The sequence below is a fragment of the Dermatophagoides pteronyssinus genome, unplaced genomic scaffold (assembly GCF_027571235.1).
Source record: "Dermatophagoides pteronyssinus isolate colony J.1.1.1.1 unplaced genomic scaffold, Derpt_VIB-CSIC_2022.12 sq0009, whole genome shotgun sequence".
NCBI classification, from domain to species: domain Eukaryota; kingdom Metazoa; phylum Arthropoda; class Arachnida; order Sarcoptiformes; family Pyroglyphidae; genus Dermatophagoides; species Dermatophagoides pteronyssinus.
The window spans coordinates 3227-22629 of record NW_027461533.1 but is presented as its reverse complement, the minus strand read 5'-3'; the positions used below and the strand labels follow the sequence as shown (position 1 = coordinate 22629).

General features: G+C 36.5%; 4 protein-coding genes across 7 annotated transcripts; 2 read left to right on the top strand and 2 right to left on the bottom strand.

Annotated features, from left to right (window-relative positions):
• The first annotated feature begins 74 nt into the window (after nucleotides 1–74).
• Nucleotides 75–997, top strand: LOC113795859 (RRP15-like protein). Its single transcript, XM_027346087.2, has 2 exons — nucleotides 75–721; nucleotides 811–997. Exons 1-2 carry the CDS (start codon nucleotides 233–235, stop codon nucleotides 916–918), a joined length of 597 nt encoding a protein of 198 aa, XP_027201888.2. The 5' UTR covers nucleotides 75–232; the 3' UTR covers nucleotides 919–997.
• A 637-nt stretch (nucleotides 998–1634) lies between these two features.
• On the top strand, nucleotides 1635–3462 carry LOC113795851 (REST corepressor 1-like). Its single transcript, XM_027346077.2, has 4 exons — nucleotides 1635–2007; nucleotides 2060–2128; nucleotides 2184–3001; nucleotides 3068–3462. The coding sequence occupies exons 1-4, from the start codon at nucleotides 1764–1766 to the stop codon at nucleotides 3356–3358; spliced, it is 1422 nt and encodes a 473-aa protein (XP_027201878.2). The 5' UTR covers nucleotides 1635–1763; the 3' UTR covers nucleotides 3359–3462.
• Nucleotides 3425–12941, bottom strand: beta-Spec (spectrin beta chain). Of its 4 annotated transcripts, none has more exons than XM_027346067.2 (11): nucleotides 12729–12941; nucleotides 11579–11851; nucleotides 8853–11520; nucleotides 5460–8790; nucleotides 5292–5396; nucleotides 5103–5230; nucleotides 4979–5034; nucleotides 4789–4860; nucleotides 4577–4675; nucleotides 4409–4490; nucleotides 3425–4358 (listed from the first exon to the last, which is right to left on the bottom strand). In XM_027346067.2, exons 2-11 carry the CDS (start codon nucleotides 11697–11699, stop codon nucleotides 3947–3949), a joined length of 7074 nt encoding a protein of 2357 aa, XP_027201868.2. In that variant the 5' UTR covers nucleotides 11700–11851; nucleotides 12729–12941; the 3' UTR covers nucleotides 3425–3946. The 4 variants fall into 4 exon arrangements, with proteins under 4 accessions (XP_027201868.2, XP_075677428.1, XP_075677429.1 ...); XM_075821313.1 differs by lacking the exon at nucleotides 12729–12941 and adding an exon at nucleotides 12286–12487; XM_075821314.1 differs by lacking the exons at nucleotides 4577–4675; nucleotides 12729–12941 and having other exon boundaries at nucleotides 11579–12262.
• Nucleotides 12942–14392: 1451 nt separating this feature from the next.
• Nucleotides 14393–17145, bottom strand: LOC113795848 (unc-112-related protein-like). The gene is made up of 4 exons (XM_027346074.2): nucleotides 16836–17145; nucleotides 15080–16605; nucleotides 14869–15015; nucleotides 14393–14790 (listed from the first exon to the last, which is right to left on the bottom strand). Exons 1-4 carry the CDS (start codon nucleotides 16972–16974, stop codon nucleotides 14500–14502), a joined length of 2103 nt encoding a protein of 700 aa, XP_027201875.2. The 5' UTR covers nucleotides 16975–17145; the 3' UTR covers nucleotides 14393–14499.
• Between the last annotated feature and the right edge of the window lie 2258 nt (nucleotides 17146–19403).

Below are 19403 nucleotides of genomic sequence, written 5' to 3'. Positions count from 1 at the left end.
AAAAAACCGCGTATTCGAATCGAACATGCGCAAATGGATAGCGCAAAAAAATATACATTTTGAATAATGTATTTGAATTTTGCGCCATCTGTGATTGTGAAAAATGATGAAATGTATTTTGGCACTCAAAACCATGCTTGTTTGTTTTGAACTTTTTCAAAAATAATTTATTTTCAATTTGTCAGTAAATCAAGTTATCAATGAAAAATATTCATCCATCAAATGAATCATCATGACCAATACTAATCCAGCATTTGCTTTTGTAGTCAATTCCATTTTGAATAAAAATAAAAATTTGAAAATTTTATCAAAAGCCAAAAAAGAAAATACATCATCATTATCGAACGACAATGAACAAACAACCGATAATGATATCGATTTTGTTGATTCTCAAGGTCGACCGATGAAAAAAGAGGATCAAAATCAAAACCGACAGAAAAGACAGGCAAAAGACAATACCATTCAACGAAAAACTAATCATCCAAATGTGCAAACTTGGATATCGAAACCATTGGATGAAGATCGGGAAAAGGAAAAAAATCTAACTCTCATCGCTACCAAAGGTGTTGTACAATTATTCAATGTTGTTCGCGAAAAGCAAAGAATCCTCAAACACAAACTAGAAGAAGCTGGTAGTTCGGAAAGTAAAAGAACCAAAGTTCTGACCGAATTTAGCGAAAAAGAGATGCAAGATGAACGAATAACCAAAACCAACTTGAAGGTTTGTTTGTTTGTTTGTTTTGTTTTTTTTGTTTTTTTTTTTTTTTTTTTGAAAAAAGAATTAATCAATTTTTGATCTGCAAAATACAGAAAGCGAAGAATAATCCAGGTTCGAAGAAAAAATGGCCCGTATTAGCCGATGATTTTATGACCGGAGCCAAGCTTAAAGATTGGAATGAAGACAGTGACAATGATTGAGTTTTTATTTTATTTTTAAAAAAATCAGTTTTGTAAAAAAAATCTCAATTTCAGCCTTTAATCAAATAAAAAATAATTTTTTCAAAAAAAAATTTTCCGGAAATTTTTTCAATCATTAAAACGAGAAACTTTATTGGAAAATGTTGGAGGCTAGGTCATTTTTTTCACTGTTCGATCTCGATGTTGATCATATGGAATCGACTTTAAAAGTAAAGCAAAGTATTCTACAAAAATCTTTGCATCAATTATATCGGCATCGTTTTCTAGTGACTCTACCACCATTTTTATTTTATTGCATCTATAGCGATTACAGTCGTACCCAAGAATATAAGAGGAAAAAAGCACAAAACTCTTCTTGAACTATAATTATGGCTGGCGGCCCTGTATTCTATAAGCAACCTCAACGCATTTTCCCAAAAATATGGCAACGTCATTTGGCCGTCGGCATAGTGATAGCTGTTGTTGGTCATTTTGGATGGAAATATCATATGATGAGTCTTGAACGGTATAATACGTTCAAGGGCCGTACAGATCTTTATGGCCGAACGAGTATTGAAGGCGGAATGCAAAAATGATTGATTGGGTTCTATTTGAATAAATGTTATTAACAATAGATTTTCTGTTAGTCTCAATAAAATTTTTTAATTAAACAATTTTGCTAAATTAATGTTTTTTATTTGAGAAAAATTTTTTCTATTTTGATCGACTCTGATCGAATCGATTGGGTCGAAATAGACGGACTATTTGTTTGTCGAAGTAAGCGGATCGTCGTTTTGAAGTTGTTTATTGTTTGAACAAAGATTTGATACAATTGGCAAAAATATCAAAATCGCGATTCAAACAGAATGGTTGTTGCCGAACGTAATAACAGTGAATCGATATCATCCTATAGTGGATCGAACTCAAATACAAATCGTCGTACACGAACATTGAACCAGGCTAATGTTTCGAATACAATGAGCAGTGGTGCCAGTGGTGGTGGTACCAGTTGTTCCAGCGATATCAATAGCGATTCGGATTCCGAACAAAGTGTTCGGGTTGGTCATGAATATCAGGCTGAAATTTCCGATTCATTCCAATCGAAACCAGGTAAGAATCGTGATTGAATAAATTATCAGATCTGATTTGTTTTCGTATGAAGCATCGAGAGATTATGCTGAGAAAGCTGTATTGGTTTGGACGCCTTATCATAATCTGGATGAAGATGACTGTAAGGATTTGTTTTGTTGAAATAGAATAATGTTATAATGTTTGATTTGAGACAGTATCGGATTATGTGAAATTGGCAAATGACAAATACAAATACAACGAGGAACAGGCACTTGGAATATTGTTTTGGCATGACTTCGATATGCAGTGTGCATTGGCCGATCTGCCCAACTATGCACCATATCCGGATGAATGGACAATGGAAGATCGTGCATTGTTCGATCAGGCATATCAATTCCATAATAAAAGTTTCCATAAGATCAATCAATTGTTGCCGGATAAAAAGTTATCCAGCATCATCAAACATTACTATACCACCAAAAAGAACAAAAATCGTAATAGCTATGTGGATAAACAGGTGCGAAAAAGTAATTCCCAATCCAAAGATGAAAGTCCAGACGATAGTTCGACAATGGATTATGGCGGCAGTGAAGAACATTCATCAAACAATCATATGACCATGATGGCATCAACATCCAAAGATCAACAACAACAGCAGCAACCAGCATTGATGGATCGGAAGGAATGTTGTCAATGCATGAACAAAAATGCCCAACAATATTATAATACCAAGTATGGATTACTCTGCAAGATATGCTACACTAAACGCAAAAGTAACCATTGCAAATCGAATGATGCGAATTCGATGAATAATGAAATTTCCAAATTCGGAAAACTGTTCAACTCGATGAACATGGACGAAATGATGTTGAAGGAAATTGTGAAAGAACGGTTGACCGGATCATCATGCAAAGTTCTTGAATCATATGATAAAGAAATCGAAACGTTGATGGAAAAAATCTGTCACCTAAAACAGGAAAATGAGGCGAAAAAATCAGCCTTAGGGGAATTGCCCGATTTATCATTGCTGAATGTAAGTGTCAATTGAATTGTTGAAGTGAGTGTTTGATTGAAAATTTATTTATTTTTAATTTGACAGAATAACAATAATCGTATCATTTCTCGGTGGACCAACGATGAAATACTTTTGATGACACAGGCCATTCGGGATCATGGAAAAGATTTCAAAGTTATCGCCGATATAATCGGGACCAAAAGTGAAGTGCAGATTAAGAATTATTTCCTCCAGAATCAGGATAAAATGAAATTCGACACATTGATTGCCGAGCTGAATGAAGAAAACGATATGCATGATGCCAATATCTACGTTATCGATGATAATAATGCCATCAATGGTGACAACAGCAAAAATGCAAAATTATCCAAATAATCCAATTTTTTCCGGTAACATTAGTAATGAATCTTACCTCATGGACAAGTATTATAAACAGAAAAATTTATAAAGAAAATGATGGATTTAATATTTTTCATTCATTCATTCGATGTCATTATTAAATAGCATTTTTTAGCAGAAAAAACAACAACGACCAAAAAAATGCTGTCATCAGTCTCGGTTTTGGGGCTTTTTGCGGGTGATGTCTGTATGAATGGAAATGAATTTGATAAAAACTTGTTTTGAGACTATTTGAATTATGTTTTCAAAAAAAGTTACATATAGAGGCAGTGGTGTTAATATTTTTCGAAATACGCGACAAATGTATGTTTTGTAGTGTTGATGAGGGTCGGGGTGAAATCTGGGTGAAAAAAAACATCAAGAATCTAAAAGGATTAATCATTTAAAACGTCAAAAAAACATTGCCAGTAGTGTCGATACAAAGAATATTAGCTACCGAAATTGAACAAAAGTCTATAGTAAGTGTGTTGTTGACTAAAACATCAATCAATAATTCGATCTGATTAATTAGAAAAATAGTAGTTGCTCGAGTGTGCAAATGGTGAGGGAGGCAGGAGATGAAAATTATTTCTTCTTCAATGTGAAAATACCGCTACCGCCGGCACCGGATTTACGCGATTCGGCTTCTTTCGTTTTGGATGGATCGACGGCACCTTTAGCGGGCATGGTTTGTGATCGGGATGGCCCTGGTGATGGAGCCTGTTGACTTCGAATGGTCGAATTGATGGTGTTCAACCAACATTCCATTTCGCCATCGTCTTTAGCCTGGAATAGATATTCAGCACCATTCGATAATTTCAAACGGAAAACATATTTCTTTTTCGTATAATTCGATGCTATTTCCACCTGAACATCGTCCAATTGAATAGCTGGTTCACCTTTGTAGTATTTTTCCGGCTCACTTTTCGAATGTTTTTGATCTTTGTAGAATAAAAGTTGACCTTTCTTCATCACAACATAGATTTTGTCCCAAGATCTGCACAGAGAAAATCAATTAGATTTTTTCTAATTTAATAGATAACTTACCTGTTGGATGCTCGTTTTGTGGTGCTTTCCCATTCATGTTTACGGTTCAAAACGCCTTCCATGATGATATCATCCGAATCAGCTATAGAGAGAAAGAGTGAAAAAATCATTAATAATGACAATCATCATGCGAAAAACTTGAGACTAAAATGAATGAATAACTAGTACCATTATCTTCGGAATGACTTTGTTTACTAGAGGAAGCACTAGATATTTTGCGACGCAAAGATCCAAAAGAAGTTTTGGAACCTTTTTTCATTTTTGGTGCTTTATAATCAAAATTACAGGGTAAAAATTGAAAAAAAGTGGTTAGAATTTTCAAAACATGCACTAAAACGACATTATGTTGGTTTTTGGTTGAAATTACTGCCAATACTTACTACCGGGTTGTGCAACTTTTTCCTCCTGTTCAACAACATCTTTATCATCAATGCGGGATTCATGCAAACGTTCTTCATTCAAATAAAAGGGAGTTTTTTGGTTTCCATGCAAATCGGGGAATATGAAATGCAAATATGTAAATCAAACACATGCAAAATACAATGGAGAATCAAACCAAACTGGACCTACCTTCGGATTTTTCATCACGGCCGCCATCTTCACGGGCAGCTTTGGGTGATTCAGGTCTATTGGGAATTCAGGAAAAAAATGTTTGAAAAAAGTTTGAAAATTGATTAGAGGTGAAGAGACATACTTTTTAGCAGCGCCAGTGTCGGTCATTTCTGCCATTGGCTGTTGTTTGGCAGTGGCTGATGCTTCGATCGGTTTATCTTTCATTTTACGTTCTTTTTCTTCTTGTTTTTGATATTCTCGCAATTCAAACTGATGTAGCGGATTTTTGAAAAGATTAGACAGGTTCTATGTGGAAATGAGAAATAATTACCGTTGTCAATCGTTCCAAAGCAACAAAACGCTCTTCTTGTGCGGATGCCGATTTTTCGAATGCTTCATGTTTCTTGATCAATTGTTCAACTTCATCGATCGTGTGCTATGTTTATCAAAACAAAAATGATTATCAATTTTGAAAAACGATTTTACGATAAAAACTTACGCCCAATTCTTGACTTAAGAGATAAGGTTCTTGAGCGATGAGCCATGCTTCCGCTACAGCTGCATCTCTGGCGAATTGATAAACCTCCAATATCAATTGTAAATGATCCCACCGTTCTTCCCAACGATTCTTCAATGCAGATCGTTGGTTCTGGAGTGTTGTCAATTTTTCGCTTATTTCTTTCGATGCATAGTGGTTTCTGCTCAACAATTCGTTGCCCAAATTGAAGCAATTGGTGAAATTATCATTGCGTGCATCGATTTCCGATTTCAAACTTTGATGGTTGTTCATCAACAATTCCACACCGGAGACATCGCGTGGTTTGTCGCTCGAATTCATTTGTCTGACAATGTCGTCCATCCAAAGAATGAGATCGCGAACCATATTGAAGAATTTGAATAAATCTCCGGTATCCTCCAATTTACGTCGTCTTAGATCACAATCGGTAAGCATTCGATTCCAAGCATTGACCACTTCTTGCTCGCGTGAAATGATTTCATTAGCACGATCCCCAGCGTAAAGAACTTGCAGTTTTTTCGATTCATCCGTTATCTGATGCACAGCCGATTTGAGTGTTTGAAGATCATGTTCAAAGTTCTGATGTTTTCGTAATAGATTCGACACCGAAACAGCATCACGACCCAATTCATCGGACATTGAATTGGATTTTTCAGAAATTCTGCCCAGAATGTCTTTACAGTCATGAAAGAATTTATGCAACTCCCACGAACTGAGCAACATTTGTTTGCGCGTTTCCATCAGTTCTAATAGCTCAGCATAGGAATCATTAAGATTATCTTTGAGTTCGGCAATGACAGCTCCATCAACATGACCCGAATTGATGAGATTATCGGCATTTTCATTTGCTTCGGCGATACGTTCGTTGCCGACATTTTCCGTTTCTCTGGCAAATTGATTGAATCGTTCCCGGAGCATAGTAACCTGGTCGAAATCCTGTCCCAATTCATGTGAACCGGCCACCACTTCTTTTTCGTTGATCCATTGGAGAAGATCATCGAATTCTCGTTTCAGTCCACAGAATCGCAGTGATTCTTCAAGTTTGGATCGTCGTTCTTGGGCTAGGTCTTTAAGACCGGCATATAATTTTTCAACTTGCGATTGTCGAATGGCGATTTGATCACTTTCTGGGTGTCCGGCTTTCGTCAATGTCATTGCTGTTTCACCAAGTTGTTTGATGGTGGCAGCATAATCATCGACAGCGTTTTCCAGTGATTCATGTTTTTTAATCAGGTTTTGCGTAGTAAATTCATCTTTGCCACGATCTTCCACCATCATATACAGTTCTTGTTCACTCATCCAAGACTCAGCTTCGTTAGCATCGAAATAGAATTGCTGCGCTTTTTCCGACTCCAACAATTTATTCTTACGAACATCCATTGAATTTTTCAGTTCCTCCCACAGTTTATTCAGCTCATCAATTAACCGAGCGAATTCGGGCGAATCTTCATGTCCTTCGCCGATCAATTTGCGACCATTATCGATAATGTTGAATATTCTTGGTTCGTGGTTATCGATTTCGGTGCGTAATGACTGATTCTTTTTGATCAACATCTGCACACTGAATAGACTATTGCCATAGTCGGTACTGCGTGCCAGTGGCAATTTTTCCTGAATCCACATTTTTTCATCCTCAACATCACGACGGAATTGATAGGCTTCTTTCTTTTTCAACAGTTGTTGTTTACGTTCGTGCAATGGTTGTTGCAGACGGTTAAATTTATCTTCCACGTAGGATTTTTTCGCTTTCAATTCATCGGTTTTGGCTGGATCAATCTTTTTCAGTGCCATAACCTGTGATTCCAATTCATTGACTTGTTTGGCTTTGAGTGCCAATTGATTTTCAATCATCTGTTGTTTCTGCAGACTGAGATTAACACTGGTTAAATCTTGACCAGTTTCAGCGGTTAGCACTTGGTTTTCGATATCGGTCAGCCATGAGTCAATATCATCACAAGTTTGTTCATAGAGAACTGGACGTTTCGCATCGAATAATTTTTGTCCTTTATCGTTGGTAGTTGTTTCCAATGTATCGAATTGTTGATCCAAATCATTCAGTTTATCGTCGATCATCTTCTTCATTTCGGGTTTATCACCCAACAGATCCTGTGCTTGTTTCTGTATCTGATATAGTCGATCTTTATTGGCAGCGATTTCTGCTTCAAACGCCTGATGTCTAGTCCATTTACTGTGGATAGTTTTAGCACTTCGATAAGTTTCATCCTGTGCAATAATATATTTTTCCTGAATCCATTCATTGAGTTCATCGCAATTCTGCAGGAATTGTTGTAGTTTATACATATCCTGCAGTTTTTGCCATAATTGTTTGGATTTGTCCCGATTATTGACAAATCTTTGTTGAATATTATCAGCTTTCTTCTGAATTTTGTCCGAATCAAAATGATTTTCATCGGTCAAACGTTTAGCGAACAACAGTACATTACGAACACGTTCTTCATTAGCATCCAGTGTATTCATGAATGCTTCATGTCGTTTTAGCATTTCTTCTGCCTGCTCAAGGTTTGCTGGTGTTTCATCTTTACCCAGATAATGTTCCTGTTGATTCAATAAAACTTCCACCTGTTTTGAATCTCGTAGGAATAGCTGCGAATTCAAACTTTCCGACAACAATTTCTGTCGATTATCCCACATTTTATGCAATTCGTCCCAACCATCCCGTAATGCTTTGAGGCGTTCGCGTAGAAACATGTGTTGGTGATCAGTTTGTCCTTGTGTTAGTTTATCGCCATAATCCATGATGTTTTTGAATTCCGGTGCATAGTTATCGATTTCTTCTTTGATCTGTTGATGTTGATTGAGAAGTTTTTCCGCTTCGATAAGATTATTGGGCGTATCTTCGGATGCCACAGCGGTTTGTGTGTTTTTGAGCCATGTTTGGAAATGGTCCAGATCGCGTAGGAAACGGTGTAGGTCACCGGCTTCTTCCAATTTAGCATCACGTTGTTTGATCAATTGATTAAGCTGCTCGAATACGGCCGAAATCTGTGTGATACGTTCGCGAATTTCTTCCGCTTCTTCTGGATGTTGGTCTTCAATCTTTTGTGCTTCATTTTCAAGATTATCGATTTGTGAACATATAGCCGCCAGGTCACGTTCCATTCCACTCAATCGTCGTTGTAATGTCATGATGCCAGCCAAATCGTTGCCAAGTTCTTCGGTCGATTGAAGTAATTTGGTTTTTTCCTCAATCCACGAAATGGTTTCTCGACATTCAATATGGAAGGTTTGTACCCCGTGTGATGCATCGATATCATCTTTTTTACGGTTTGCATTGTTTTTAAGTTGTTTCCATCTAAACAAAACAAATGATTATTATTATTTTGAACAAATTATCAATTATAGAGATAAACAAACCTGTTGGCCAAACGATTATTGCGGTCAACAATATCCCGGGAATTGGGATGTCCGGCCTGATACAATTGGCCGGCCAATCGATTAACATAATCGATACGCGGGTCATTGGCTTTCATTTCTTGTTCGAAAGTATCGAAACGATGCTTCATCACTTCGATATCTTCCATATCACGACTGGGTACCATAGAATCGAGCATTTTCTCCTTTTCGACGATCCATTGTTCAACACCGTCCGATTCGCTCATCAATCGATACATATCGATAGCATCGGTCAACATTTGTCGTCGTCGTTCGGCAGCATCATTCAAATCATTGTACATCTGGTCTATTTTATCGATACGATTTCTAATCTCTGGACGATTACGGTAATTGTCTCCCAAATTATCTGCTTGCTGTTTCAATGCCATGATGGTGGCATAATAATTTTTCAATTCTTCACAACAATCGTTATGCTTTTTCAACAATGATTGGCCACTGGCTTCATCGATGCCAACATCTTTGCTCGAAACCAAACGTGAAAAGTCCAACATCCACGCTTCGACATCATCGGCATCGGTGAAGAATTGATGATAATCATTACCATCACGCAGGGCAATATTACGTAAAGCTTGCAATTCTTTGAGATTATCCCATGATGCTAGAAGTTCATCCGTGCGCTGTTTGATATCGTCGGCACCATAATGACCACTTTTGGCAAAATCATACCATGCATTGACAGCATTTTGAAGTTGTTGATAATGGGCAGCAATCTCGTCATCAAGCGCACGATTTTTACTGATCAACATTTGATTGGTAGTGACATCATGGCCGATTTCATTGGACGACAGAATCTGTTCTTTTTCCTTGATCCAGGCCTCCTCTTCAGCCATATCCCAGTAATATTGGCATAGTTTTTTCGATTCTTCCAATTTACGTCGTCTGGTGTCGGCCAGATGATATAGTTCAGTGAATGCTGCCTCTAATTCTCCCAAGCGATCATCGATCAATTGTGGATCGCATGGTTTGAATCCATCGGGTCCTTCTTGATCGCGAATCTGTTTAAGGTTCTGTGCAACACTATTAACACGTTCACTGAGCACATTGATATCGGCTTCTATCAAAGTATGTTTCTGTATCAAATCTTCGACCGACATCAAGTGTTTACCGTAATCATCGGTGAGCAAGCGGCCTTTAATTTCGTTGATAGAATCCTGGATATAATTGACTTCTTGCAATGATTTCTGCAAATTCAAACACATTTCCAGACGTGTACGACGATTTTTGAGTAATTCCTGCAGATATGTCCATAAACGTAGAACATTATCTTTGCGTGTATTGATACGATTGATGGCATAATAATTTTCCGATTCCAATTCCATTGCAACCTGAACGACAGCTTGAACACGTTCCTGGTAGGCAGATATATCGGTTTCGATAGCCTCATGTTTTTTAGCTGCAGCTTCCACAACCGATAAATCATTGCCGAAGTTTTCATGCAGAACGAGACGTTGATTTTCGTTCAACCATGTTTCACGCATACCGGCTTTACGATCGAATCTAGCAGCTAATTGCTCTAATTTTTCTTGTCGAATCAGTTCTTCACGCAAAGCAAGTTCACGTTCATGTTCAGCCTTTTCCAATAGCTCCCATGCCTTATTGATATCGGATATCATTTTGCCTTCACGTGGCGTATACGGTTTTTGATTATTAGCACGCATTTGACTTTGTAGTGTGAATAACAGTATCTCTAGATTGCCTTTTTCATCGAATTTAGGTGGTTTTTCGATCGTACGATAAGTATTGAATTGTTGCAAATCATTTTGCACGCCGGTCAATGAATTGGCAAATTGTCTGTCGGATAATGTTTCGATTTTCATTTCAATCCATTTAACTAATTCACTTGTTAGGCGTTCGTATTCGTTGATCATTTTTTCCGTTTCCATAGTTTGGCCGATAACTTTGCCAATTCTTCGTCCTTGTACGGTGTCGGCTTTCCATTTGGAGAAATAATGGTAATAAGTCACCACATAGGTAATGATGGATTTTTCATCCGGATTATCCGTGTAAACATCCTCTGCGTCCAATAATTTAACTAGACCAAGTTTATCTTCGGCCACATTGAATGCATTGTTGAGATTTTGAACCGGATTGGCTTTGGATAGTTTTTCATAATTGATCAAATCAGGACGATGTTTGTGAATGAGGGCATTGAATGCAAGACCATCTTTCCAGGATGTGGTGAAATTGCGAACATTAACACTGTGGTAGCCGGCCGTTTTCATTTGACACCATAACAGCAGAGCATCTTTAGCTGATTTAGTTTCTTGATTATCAATTTCCTCAATAGTGATATCTTGAATTTGAAATCGTAATATTATGGTCCAAATCAGACCTAATGTTAATCGAGGATTACCGTCAACAATATCGTGAGAGCCGAGATTCTCAAAATGAACACGTTGTTCTTTCAACAAGAACTGTAATGCTTTATCAACATTTTCCAAGCAATGGATACGCATTTTGCCTTTGGTTGGCCGCGGCAAACGTTCGCCGGATAATATTTCCAATAATTTGATGAGATTCTTTCCATCTCTTAGATCCGTGTAAAGGTCGTTGATTCTGATGTTGGCACGTGCTAGATGGGAATTGACCCATTTGGTGAATGTTTTTTTCTGTACCAATTCACGTTCCTCTGTTTTGAAAATATCATTTTAGAAAAATAAAACTTTTTGTGCATTTAGATAAATTACCTGCCAAAGCTTTGATACGAGCACGTTCAAACAGTCTGGATGAACTGTTACCGCCATCATATTCGTCGGTAATTTCTGTCTGAGTGATGGGATCATAACGAACGGAAATATCGGTCGTCATTTTTGCAGCAGGAAGGGATATTCACCACAACAACACTATAATATTTTTGTCTCAAAAAATCATCCAATGGATTTGTCGTTGGTTGATTTGGATGTTGCCACACACAAGAGAACAGTTTTTGTTGAACACAATATTTTAAATGATGTTTGTACCTAATTGCCAGAAGAGAAAAACAAAAACAATATTTATTTCAATTTATTTCAACAAACTAATTTGGGAGATGATGAGGATGAATGTCAGACACACACACACAATGTTGAGCAATGAAAAAGAGGTGTCGCCGGCGATATTGATTGATTATGGGTGATAATTTGATCGCATACACTTGAAACATATCACTGACAATAAAGATAATGTTATTATTTGATTGATTCAAATAGAAAAATTGTTTACATCAAATTATCAACTTGGATTTGATCGGGGGATCATTTTTCTTTCAGGAAAATTTCTTACAAGGCATTCTTTTCTGTCGTCTTTTTAATCAGGCTGGCTAACTGTATCGAGTGTTCAAAACATTCGATATGTAGAGTAAGCAAGGGACGTGGATAAGGGCGCGATATTGATACTATTGGTTTTGATTATTTACCCAAATAATAATGATATCTCTAATGTGATATATTTTAGTGGTTAATGTTGTTGTTGTTGGATGGTTGGTTGGATGGATGGATGGTTGTATGCAATGCATATCATATATAACCACACCCGAAGAAGCAAAGTGTGTGATGAAGGCGACAACGTTGATTTTTGAATTCTCTCTTTTGCTGTGTGGATAACGTTGATGATGGCGACAGACGATAAAAACAAAAATTGATGATATTTACTTCTTCATTCTAATAGTGAAAAAGGTTAACAAAATTTGTATTGAAATTGATTGATTGAATGAATCAATGATGATAGTAGCAAATGATTCAGGTATATTTTCGTTGGTTGCCATAACAATTTGCCTGTGTGTGTGTGTGTTCAATGTATCAATTGGGTGATATTGTGGACAATTTTACAGCAATGCAGACAATCGAATAACACACTTACCAGATTTTTTATCAAAAATTAAATTCAAAACATAATGAACAAATGATGAATGTAAACAGATGCTGAATTATTCAATTGAAAAAGGTGTTTTCGGTCTAGTCAAAGTCACCTGGAACATTATTCGTTTTGTTTTGAAAGGATCGAATCAACGAACGAAGTGAAAAGATAAAAACAACCACACACAATTCAATTTCGGAAGAGTTTAAAGGGATGAATTTTTTCGAAATTTTGATGCAATTCAAATCTCAAGATGATGATATAAACAGCCGAAAATGCCGAATTTTTTACTTTTTTGCCAAAATGTTTGGATATTTCGCTCGAATAGGAGGGGAGGAGGAGGCTTTTTCTGGTTCAGTGTTCAGTACCACCACCACTACTGGATTCACCTTTAACATTCACTGTGCTGTTAGCACGATGCAGATCCTCGGATACTTGGATATTCAACGGGCGGATCCGCATAAATGGATCTTTGTTGTTTGTGACTACTGTGCCACTACTCTCTAATGTTGTTGTTGCTAGCACTGTTGCTTTTTGCTGATGCAGTATCCACAAACCAAAAAAATGAAATCAGCTTTATTCGAATGAACCAAACCCTGGAATATGATGTATTTATGGTCGGCACGATTGCCATTGACATGAACGTAATTATGTCATTGCTGAATTTTATTATGTTGATTCTGGGGTTGGAAAAAAGCTTCCGTCCGGTTTTGTTGTATTGTTATTATTGGCCATCATTTTAATCTGACATGTCAAACATCAGAATAAATTGAAAATAAATTTGATTAACCTTTTGTCTGAAATCGGAAATTGAAAATGAATAGGAATTTCCTCGTTTGTGGATCACCCAGCCAGATGGTTCCTTTTCTTTTTGGCTCTCACCCACACTCAAGTCGTGTTTATCATTCGAATCAATTTGTTTTTTGCTAAGATTTTCAAATAAACAAAAGACAATCAAACTAACAAGTTTTGTCATTATTTGATTGTTTGTTCATGCAGTGTTAATTAAAAAATGACTTGGGTGGTTGAGAGTAAATCATCATCATCATTATAAACTGACATTAAAGTGATGCCAACAAGTTTAATTTATTGAATTTATATGTTTGTTTGTTTGATATATCAAGCCAAGGCCACAAAATGATACATCTGTGCATTATTCTAAATTCAAGTTTTTCCAGACAGTTATAGTCGAAAAAAGATAGCCAACCAAGCATAGTATATTATGATTGTTGTTGAATTGTAATGATGATTATAATTATGATTATGATGAAGGAAAATAATCACTTTTAAACAGTTGAATCAATGAATAATGGTAGTGGCTAAGGCGTGTCATGATTTCTTCTCATTTGATTAACATGAAATTCACCCAAAAAACCGGGCGTCATTTCCCATGTAATGTAATGAGAATCTCATTTTCCGATTGATACACGATATTCAACAGCATGTTGATGATGACTGCCACTACCTTGTCATTATTATTCTCTACATTCTCTATATAGCTTTCACCCGAATTTCAGAAAAATTCGAATGAATCATCAAATGATCATTGAAGCAAAATATCCGCATTGAATAAGATTGATGAGAAAAAAGTATGTTATTCGAATCTGACATGCGCTATTCCATTTTATACCTCGACATCTGGTGATGAAACTGAAAAATCATTAAAATCAGGATAAATGAATTGGCTTTTATTATTGAAACAATTTCACTTATGATTAAATGGATCGATTTCTTTTTGAATGAGGTGAATTGGGAGTATATTGATGTTGTCTGTTCAAATCCAACCACTGGTCAATTTGAAGAATAGGTTTTCATTCAAGGTCTGGTTATGTTCTTTCGAACGCATCGATAAGAAGATATAGCCGCCAATAAATTCATGGGGAACCTTACAATCGGCACTCAGGCATTCGAATTCGAGCATTTCATTGTCGAATTCGACGCATAATTTTTTAATTTCCCAATTAACGTTCCACGACTTCATGCGTGCATATGGCCATGTACGAATTGTATCACCAGTATGCATATCAATACGAACTAGACGATTTGGAGCGATGCCAAGGATTTCCTTCAATAAAAATAGATCAGAATCACAAATAAACAATGTTACTACTGAGCATCATTATGCATGATGATGATTGTTTACCTCTCGTTTGGTATTCAGAAAATGGACCACAAAAAATGAAAGCCCGAATTTGGGTAATGCCTGCCATGCTCGGATATAATTTAATTTACATTGTAAGGATGGCATTGATTTGAAATTTGCATGCGATTCATAGATTCTGTTGGTTACCTATGTACAGTCAACAATGGAACATGTTAGCATGGCAATTCACACAACAACAAATCCAACTTACATGTTGATCACGTCGTCGTAAAAATCTCATGGCAATATAATCATCAGGGTTGATTGCAATTTGATTGGATTGTGTGGGCATGACTGGTGATCCAGAATATTGTTGTTTTTTGAGGAAATCTCTGGTAGTTTGTACTTCGGTACGATATGAGGCATCAGCCATTGTACGACCTTTGGTTGCTAAGCGACAAGCCGTTATCCATTCAGCATATTGTTTTTCCGATTCGCAGCGTAACCAATATTCATTGGTGTTACCATCATCATTATAATTGTGTATTTTGAAGCCATATTTGTTTTGGGTAACATTCAAATCGGGTGTTATATCACATCCTTTCAGATTGATGATGAATGCCGGTGATCCTTGACGGTCTTCGATACTCTTGTATAATTTTAGATTAGTATCTTTCAACACGAAATAATAACGTTTGAAGTTTTTCAATGTGAATAATTTATGTTTAGCGAATCGAAGGAATCCGGATAACTCGGGTATATCGGAATAGCCGGCATAGTTGATTGATGATGCTCCGTTTGATTGTTGATAGTAATATTGGATGGGATTGGATGATCCCTCTAATGTTAATTGCAATTCATCCAATGCAGCATCAATATCATCATTCACTTCCAAGTATTGATCGTTTGGATCCGGATTCAATGCCAAAATGTTGATTTGTAATTCAAGTCCGGCGAATAGAAACATTTCTTCTTCGGTGCAATCTAATTCTTCGGTGATCAATGACCATTTTGCTTGTTCGTATAGTTGATTGATGCGAACAGCATCCAATTTGGGATTCAAATCATAAAAATTGTAATATTTAAAACGAAGTAATAATAAATCAAATTCACGAACACCTTGTTCATAGATTGAAAGATTCGAATCCAACCAGCCGGCGTTGAGTCTTGCTTTTTCAATCAAGGATTTTGGACGTAGCAGAGTGGCTTTCCCTTCGGCACTTGGTGTGACCGGACTTGTCATCAATGTTGGCTTGACTGCTTCCACTGGATACAAATAACTGGGCTTTTCGATCGGATGATTTCGAGCGGTAGCAACAATGGGACCAGTATGTCCGTTTGCATTGGATGATGGTGCAAAATCAACGAATGGCTGGGCACTCATTGCACGAGTCAATGTGCTAACATTGGTCTGTTGATTCAATGTATTTTCATTCTGTGCAATGGGACCAATCTGATCGAATTGTCGTTGTAATGGTGATATATCCAGATTGGGATAGTTTTGTTTCAAATGCGCCATTATCAGTGGTCGCGAAAAGGATAATTCTTCTGGGTGACGAATGCCCAGGTCATCACAAAGTTGAACGACAGCGTTGAATGTCGGTATTGAAAAATCAACCCGTGAATCAACATAACGAAGATCGGGCAATTGAACACGAAGATTTTTATGCATGGGTGTGAAATGCAATAAGGTATCGGCTTGGATACCGGCCTGATCCAATGTTGTGCGGGTACGTTTTAGCCATTGATTTTTCATTGGCCACCATAATGCATGATCAGACCAATCAGCTGCCACATCTAATTAGGGTGGGGTGAGGTGAGAAATAAAGATTCAAAAATCATCCTGTTTTTCAAACATGAAAATCACTACAGCTTGGGCGCGCACATTGCCAAATATGGTGGTGAAATTGTTGGCTGCTGCCTGCCTACATTATTACATTGATTCGATTAGCCAAAGATGGCAAGCAAAACTTGAAAATTGCTATGAATTTGGATCAAAGGAATTTTGGTTCGAAAAAACTACTTACCGAGTTCTTCAACAAGTTTCAATATTAAACCACCAATGTGCCAGTCACCTTTAGCACGAAGTCTTTTTTCAATTTTAAGATCGGTGACAAAAATTCTTAGCTCCCAAGAGCCATCATTGAGTAGACCATGTGTTAACATTGTGTTTTTAGTGATCAAATCAAAAAGGTCAAAGGCTGCAGAAACAAACAGAACTTTTGATGAACTTTTTGGTATTTTTAGCAAAACAAAAAACAAATTCTTGGTTTGATGAGGAAAATGATTTCAACGATTTTGTGCTTACAACGATGCCGAATGAATGAATGAATGAATGAATGAACGAATCATTTCGACTTTCCACTGATGCTTAGACATTGGGTTTTATTTTTAAGACAAATTCGGAAAAAAGTGTAGGCGTTCATTGAACAAAAAGAGAACTTTGAAGAAGGAAAGCGGGAGACGAGAGAGAAGAGAAAGAACATTTGTTTGCTTAAAATGGAAAAGCTACTTCCAAGTGTGGTGTAATATTTTGCGAAGAAAGCCAACAAACGAAATGAAATGTTTAAACATCATATTTGATGTTGATGTTGTGAATAGTCGATGAAAACAGTGTTTGTTTGTATTGCAATGAGAACATTCCAAACAAATCAAACTAAACAAATTATTATGGCCTTCGACCTATCAATCTAACAATGCTTATTTACTAATTCAAATGCTCCATAATTTCTGACAGCAATTCTGATCAATGAATTGATCACTGGTCATTCAGTCCGTACAGTTGGCATTGTATTTCCAAAGGAAGATGCGTGTGTTATAGAAAAATTAATTGTAATAGGAGAACAGGAACGAACTTGCAGAATTCATCATTGATTCACAATGTAAAGTCTATGGGACATGATGTATTTTCAATGGGATATGGTGTATTTCCAACGAGAAATAATGTTCAGTTTACGGAAGTTTATGGAACTTGTTGCATTTCCAATGGGTGAAAGATCTATCAAAGGATGGCAGCACAATCGACATTTTTATATCAATTCTTTTGAGAATAATGCTTCTGATGATTTAATAGTGAGGTTTTCCATTGACTTGACATTGTGTGCAATGTAAATTGATTAATTTTTTTAATTTCAATTTCAAACAGCAAATGAATACGAATAAATGAATGAATGCTTAATAATTTTCAAAAATTCATTGCTTTGATCATCCTGTCGTTTATGAACAACGTCAAAAAGCTCAAACAACTTGCTTGCTTCTCAATTGAAAAGCGCATGTTGAAAAGGAAATTGTCAATTGTGAACTTGACTTTGTGCTGTGAGCACGTTGTCAGAGTGATGATGAAATGAAACTTGTTTATGTTATGCATCGAATTAAGAATTCTTTTTTGTGTGATTATTCTGTTACGAATTGGACTAATTAATTGTGATACGAATCAATGAATGTTTATTAATTAGAAGTTTATTGATAAGTTTTCCCAAAAAAAGTTTTTGTAAATTTTCCTTTTGATGTCGATCATTTCATCATCGATTCAGTTTCAATTTGTTTTGAGTAAAGTTTTCTAAAAAATGAAAAATCATTCCCCAAAAAATAAAGACGATGAAATTATTTTGTTACAAATAAGTCTAATTGTGACTCGAATAAATGTTTGTTGACAATTGGAAATTCGAAATGAGTTTTCTAAAAAAAAGTTTTTTTCTAAATTTTCCCTTTTGTGTTCAGCAATCGCATTTCATCATCGACTCATTTTTTTCGGACATAATTTTTGAAAAGTGCAAAATCATTCCCCAAAAAAATGCACACTGCGCATATTGTTTACATTTCATCACTCGCTTTTTGTTTGTGGTTATCAACAATCAACGTGGAATTATCCGAATATTTTTTGGCTTTGGATCAAACAAATGGTTCTTTGTCGTATTCCAAATGATATTGTCTGCTGATTGTTTTGTTGACTATGAAATATCATAACGTAGTAAACAAAGTGGATAACATTTAAGCCCGGCAGTGCTCGCGCCTCGATTTCTCCAATGAATTCGAAATGCGTTTGGGGTAAAATATTGCCTACATGACCACTGCCGGGTGTTTGCTATGGAATTGATATATATCACTATCAACAATGAACTAATCGGCAGAAGAATATCAATTGGAACGACAAAAGAATACCAATATGGAATCAATGGTGCACAAGCGATCAGAATAAAACAATTCTTCAACTGGAATCACGAACCTTTAACTGAGCAAAGCAGACGCAGATAAGTAATTGTTAATTGTTATTTCTCTTTTTCGTGACTTTTCATAACTATGCATACGAAATCTCCGCATCTTATTAGGGGAGGGAAGGTTCGTGAGCTGCTTTCGCTCAGGGGGTTAGGGAGTTAGGTTAGGTTAGGGAGTTAGGTTAGGTTAGGGAGTTAGGTTAGGTTAGGGAGTTAGGTTAGGTTAGGGAGTTAGGTTAGGTTAGGGAGTTAGGTTAGGTTAGGGAGTTAGGTTAGGTTAGGGAGTTAGGTTAGGTTAGGGAGTTAGGTTAGGTTAGGGAGTTAGGTTAGGTTAGGGAGTTAGGTTAGGTTAGGGAGTTAGGTTAGGTTAGGGAGTTAGGT

Coding starts and splice junctions, on each gene's coding strand:
- beta-Spec (XM_027346067.2), bottom strand. CDS start 11,699: ATGACGACCGATATTTCCGTTCGTTATGATCCCATCACTCAGACAGAA. Junction 5,035..5,102: donor GACACTGGCGCTGCTAAAAA/GTATGTCTCTTC, acceptor AATTCCCAATAG/ACCTGAATCACCCAAAGCTG. Junction 4,676..4,788: donor AAAAGTTGCACAACCCGGTA/GTAAGTATTGGC, acceptor TTGATTATAAAG/CACCAAAAATGAAAAAAGGT.
- LOC113795848 (XM_027346074.2), bottom strand. CDS start 16,974: ATGTTAACACATGGTCTACTCAATGATGGCTCTTGGGAGCTAAGAATT. Junction 16,606..16,835: donor GAAACTTGTTGAAGAACTCG/GTAAGTAGTTTT, acceptor CACCCTAATTAG/ATGTGGCAGCTGATTGGTCT. Junction 14,791..14,868: donor TTCTGAATACCAAACGAGAG/GTAAACAATCAT, acceptor TTTTTATTGAAG/GAAATCCTTGGCATCGCTCC.
- LOC113795859 (XM_027346087.2), top strand. CDS start 233: ATGACCAATACTAATCCAGCATTTGCTTTTGTAGTCAATTCCATTTTG. Junction 722..810: donor TAACCAAAACCAACTTGAAG/GTTTGTTTGTTT, acceptor TGCAAAATACAG/AAAGCGAAGAATAATCCAGG.
- LOC113795851 (XM_027346077.2), top strand. CDS start 1,764: ATGGTTGTTGCCGAACGTAATAACAGTGAATCGATATCATCCTATAGT. Junction 2,129..2,183: donor TAATCTGGATGAAGATGACT/GTAAGGATTTGT, acceptor GATTTGAGACAG/TATCGGATTATGTGAAATTG. Junction 3,002..3,067: donor CCGATTTATCATTGCTGAAT/GTAAGTGTCAAT, acceptor TTAATTTGACAG/AATAACAATAATCGTATCAT.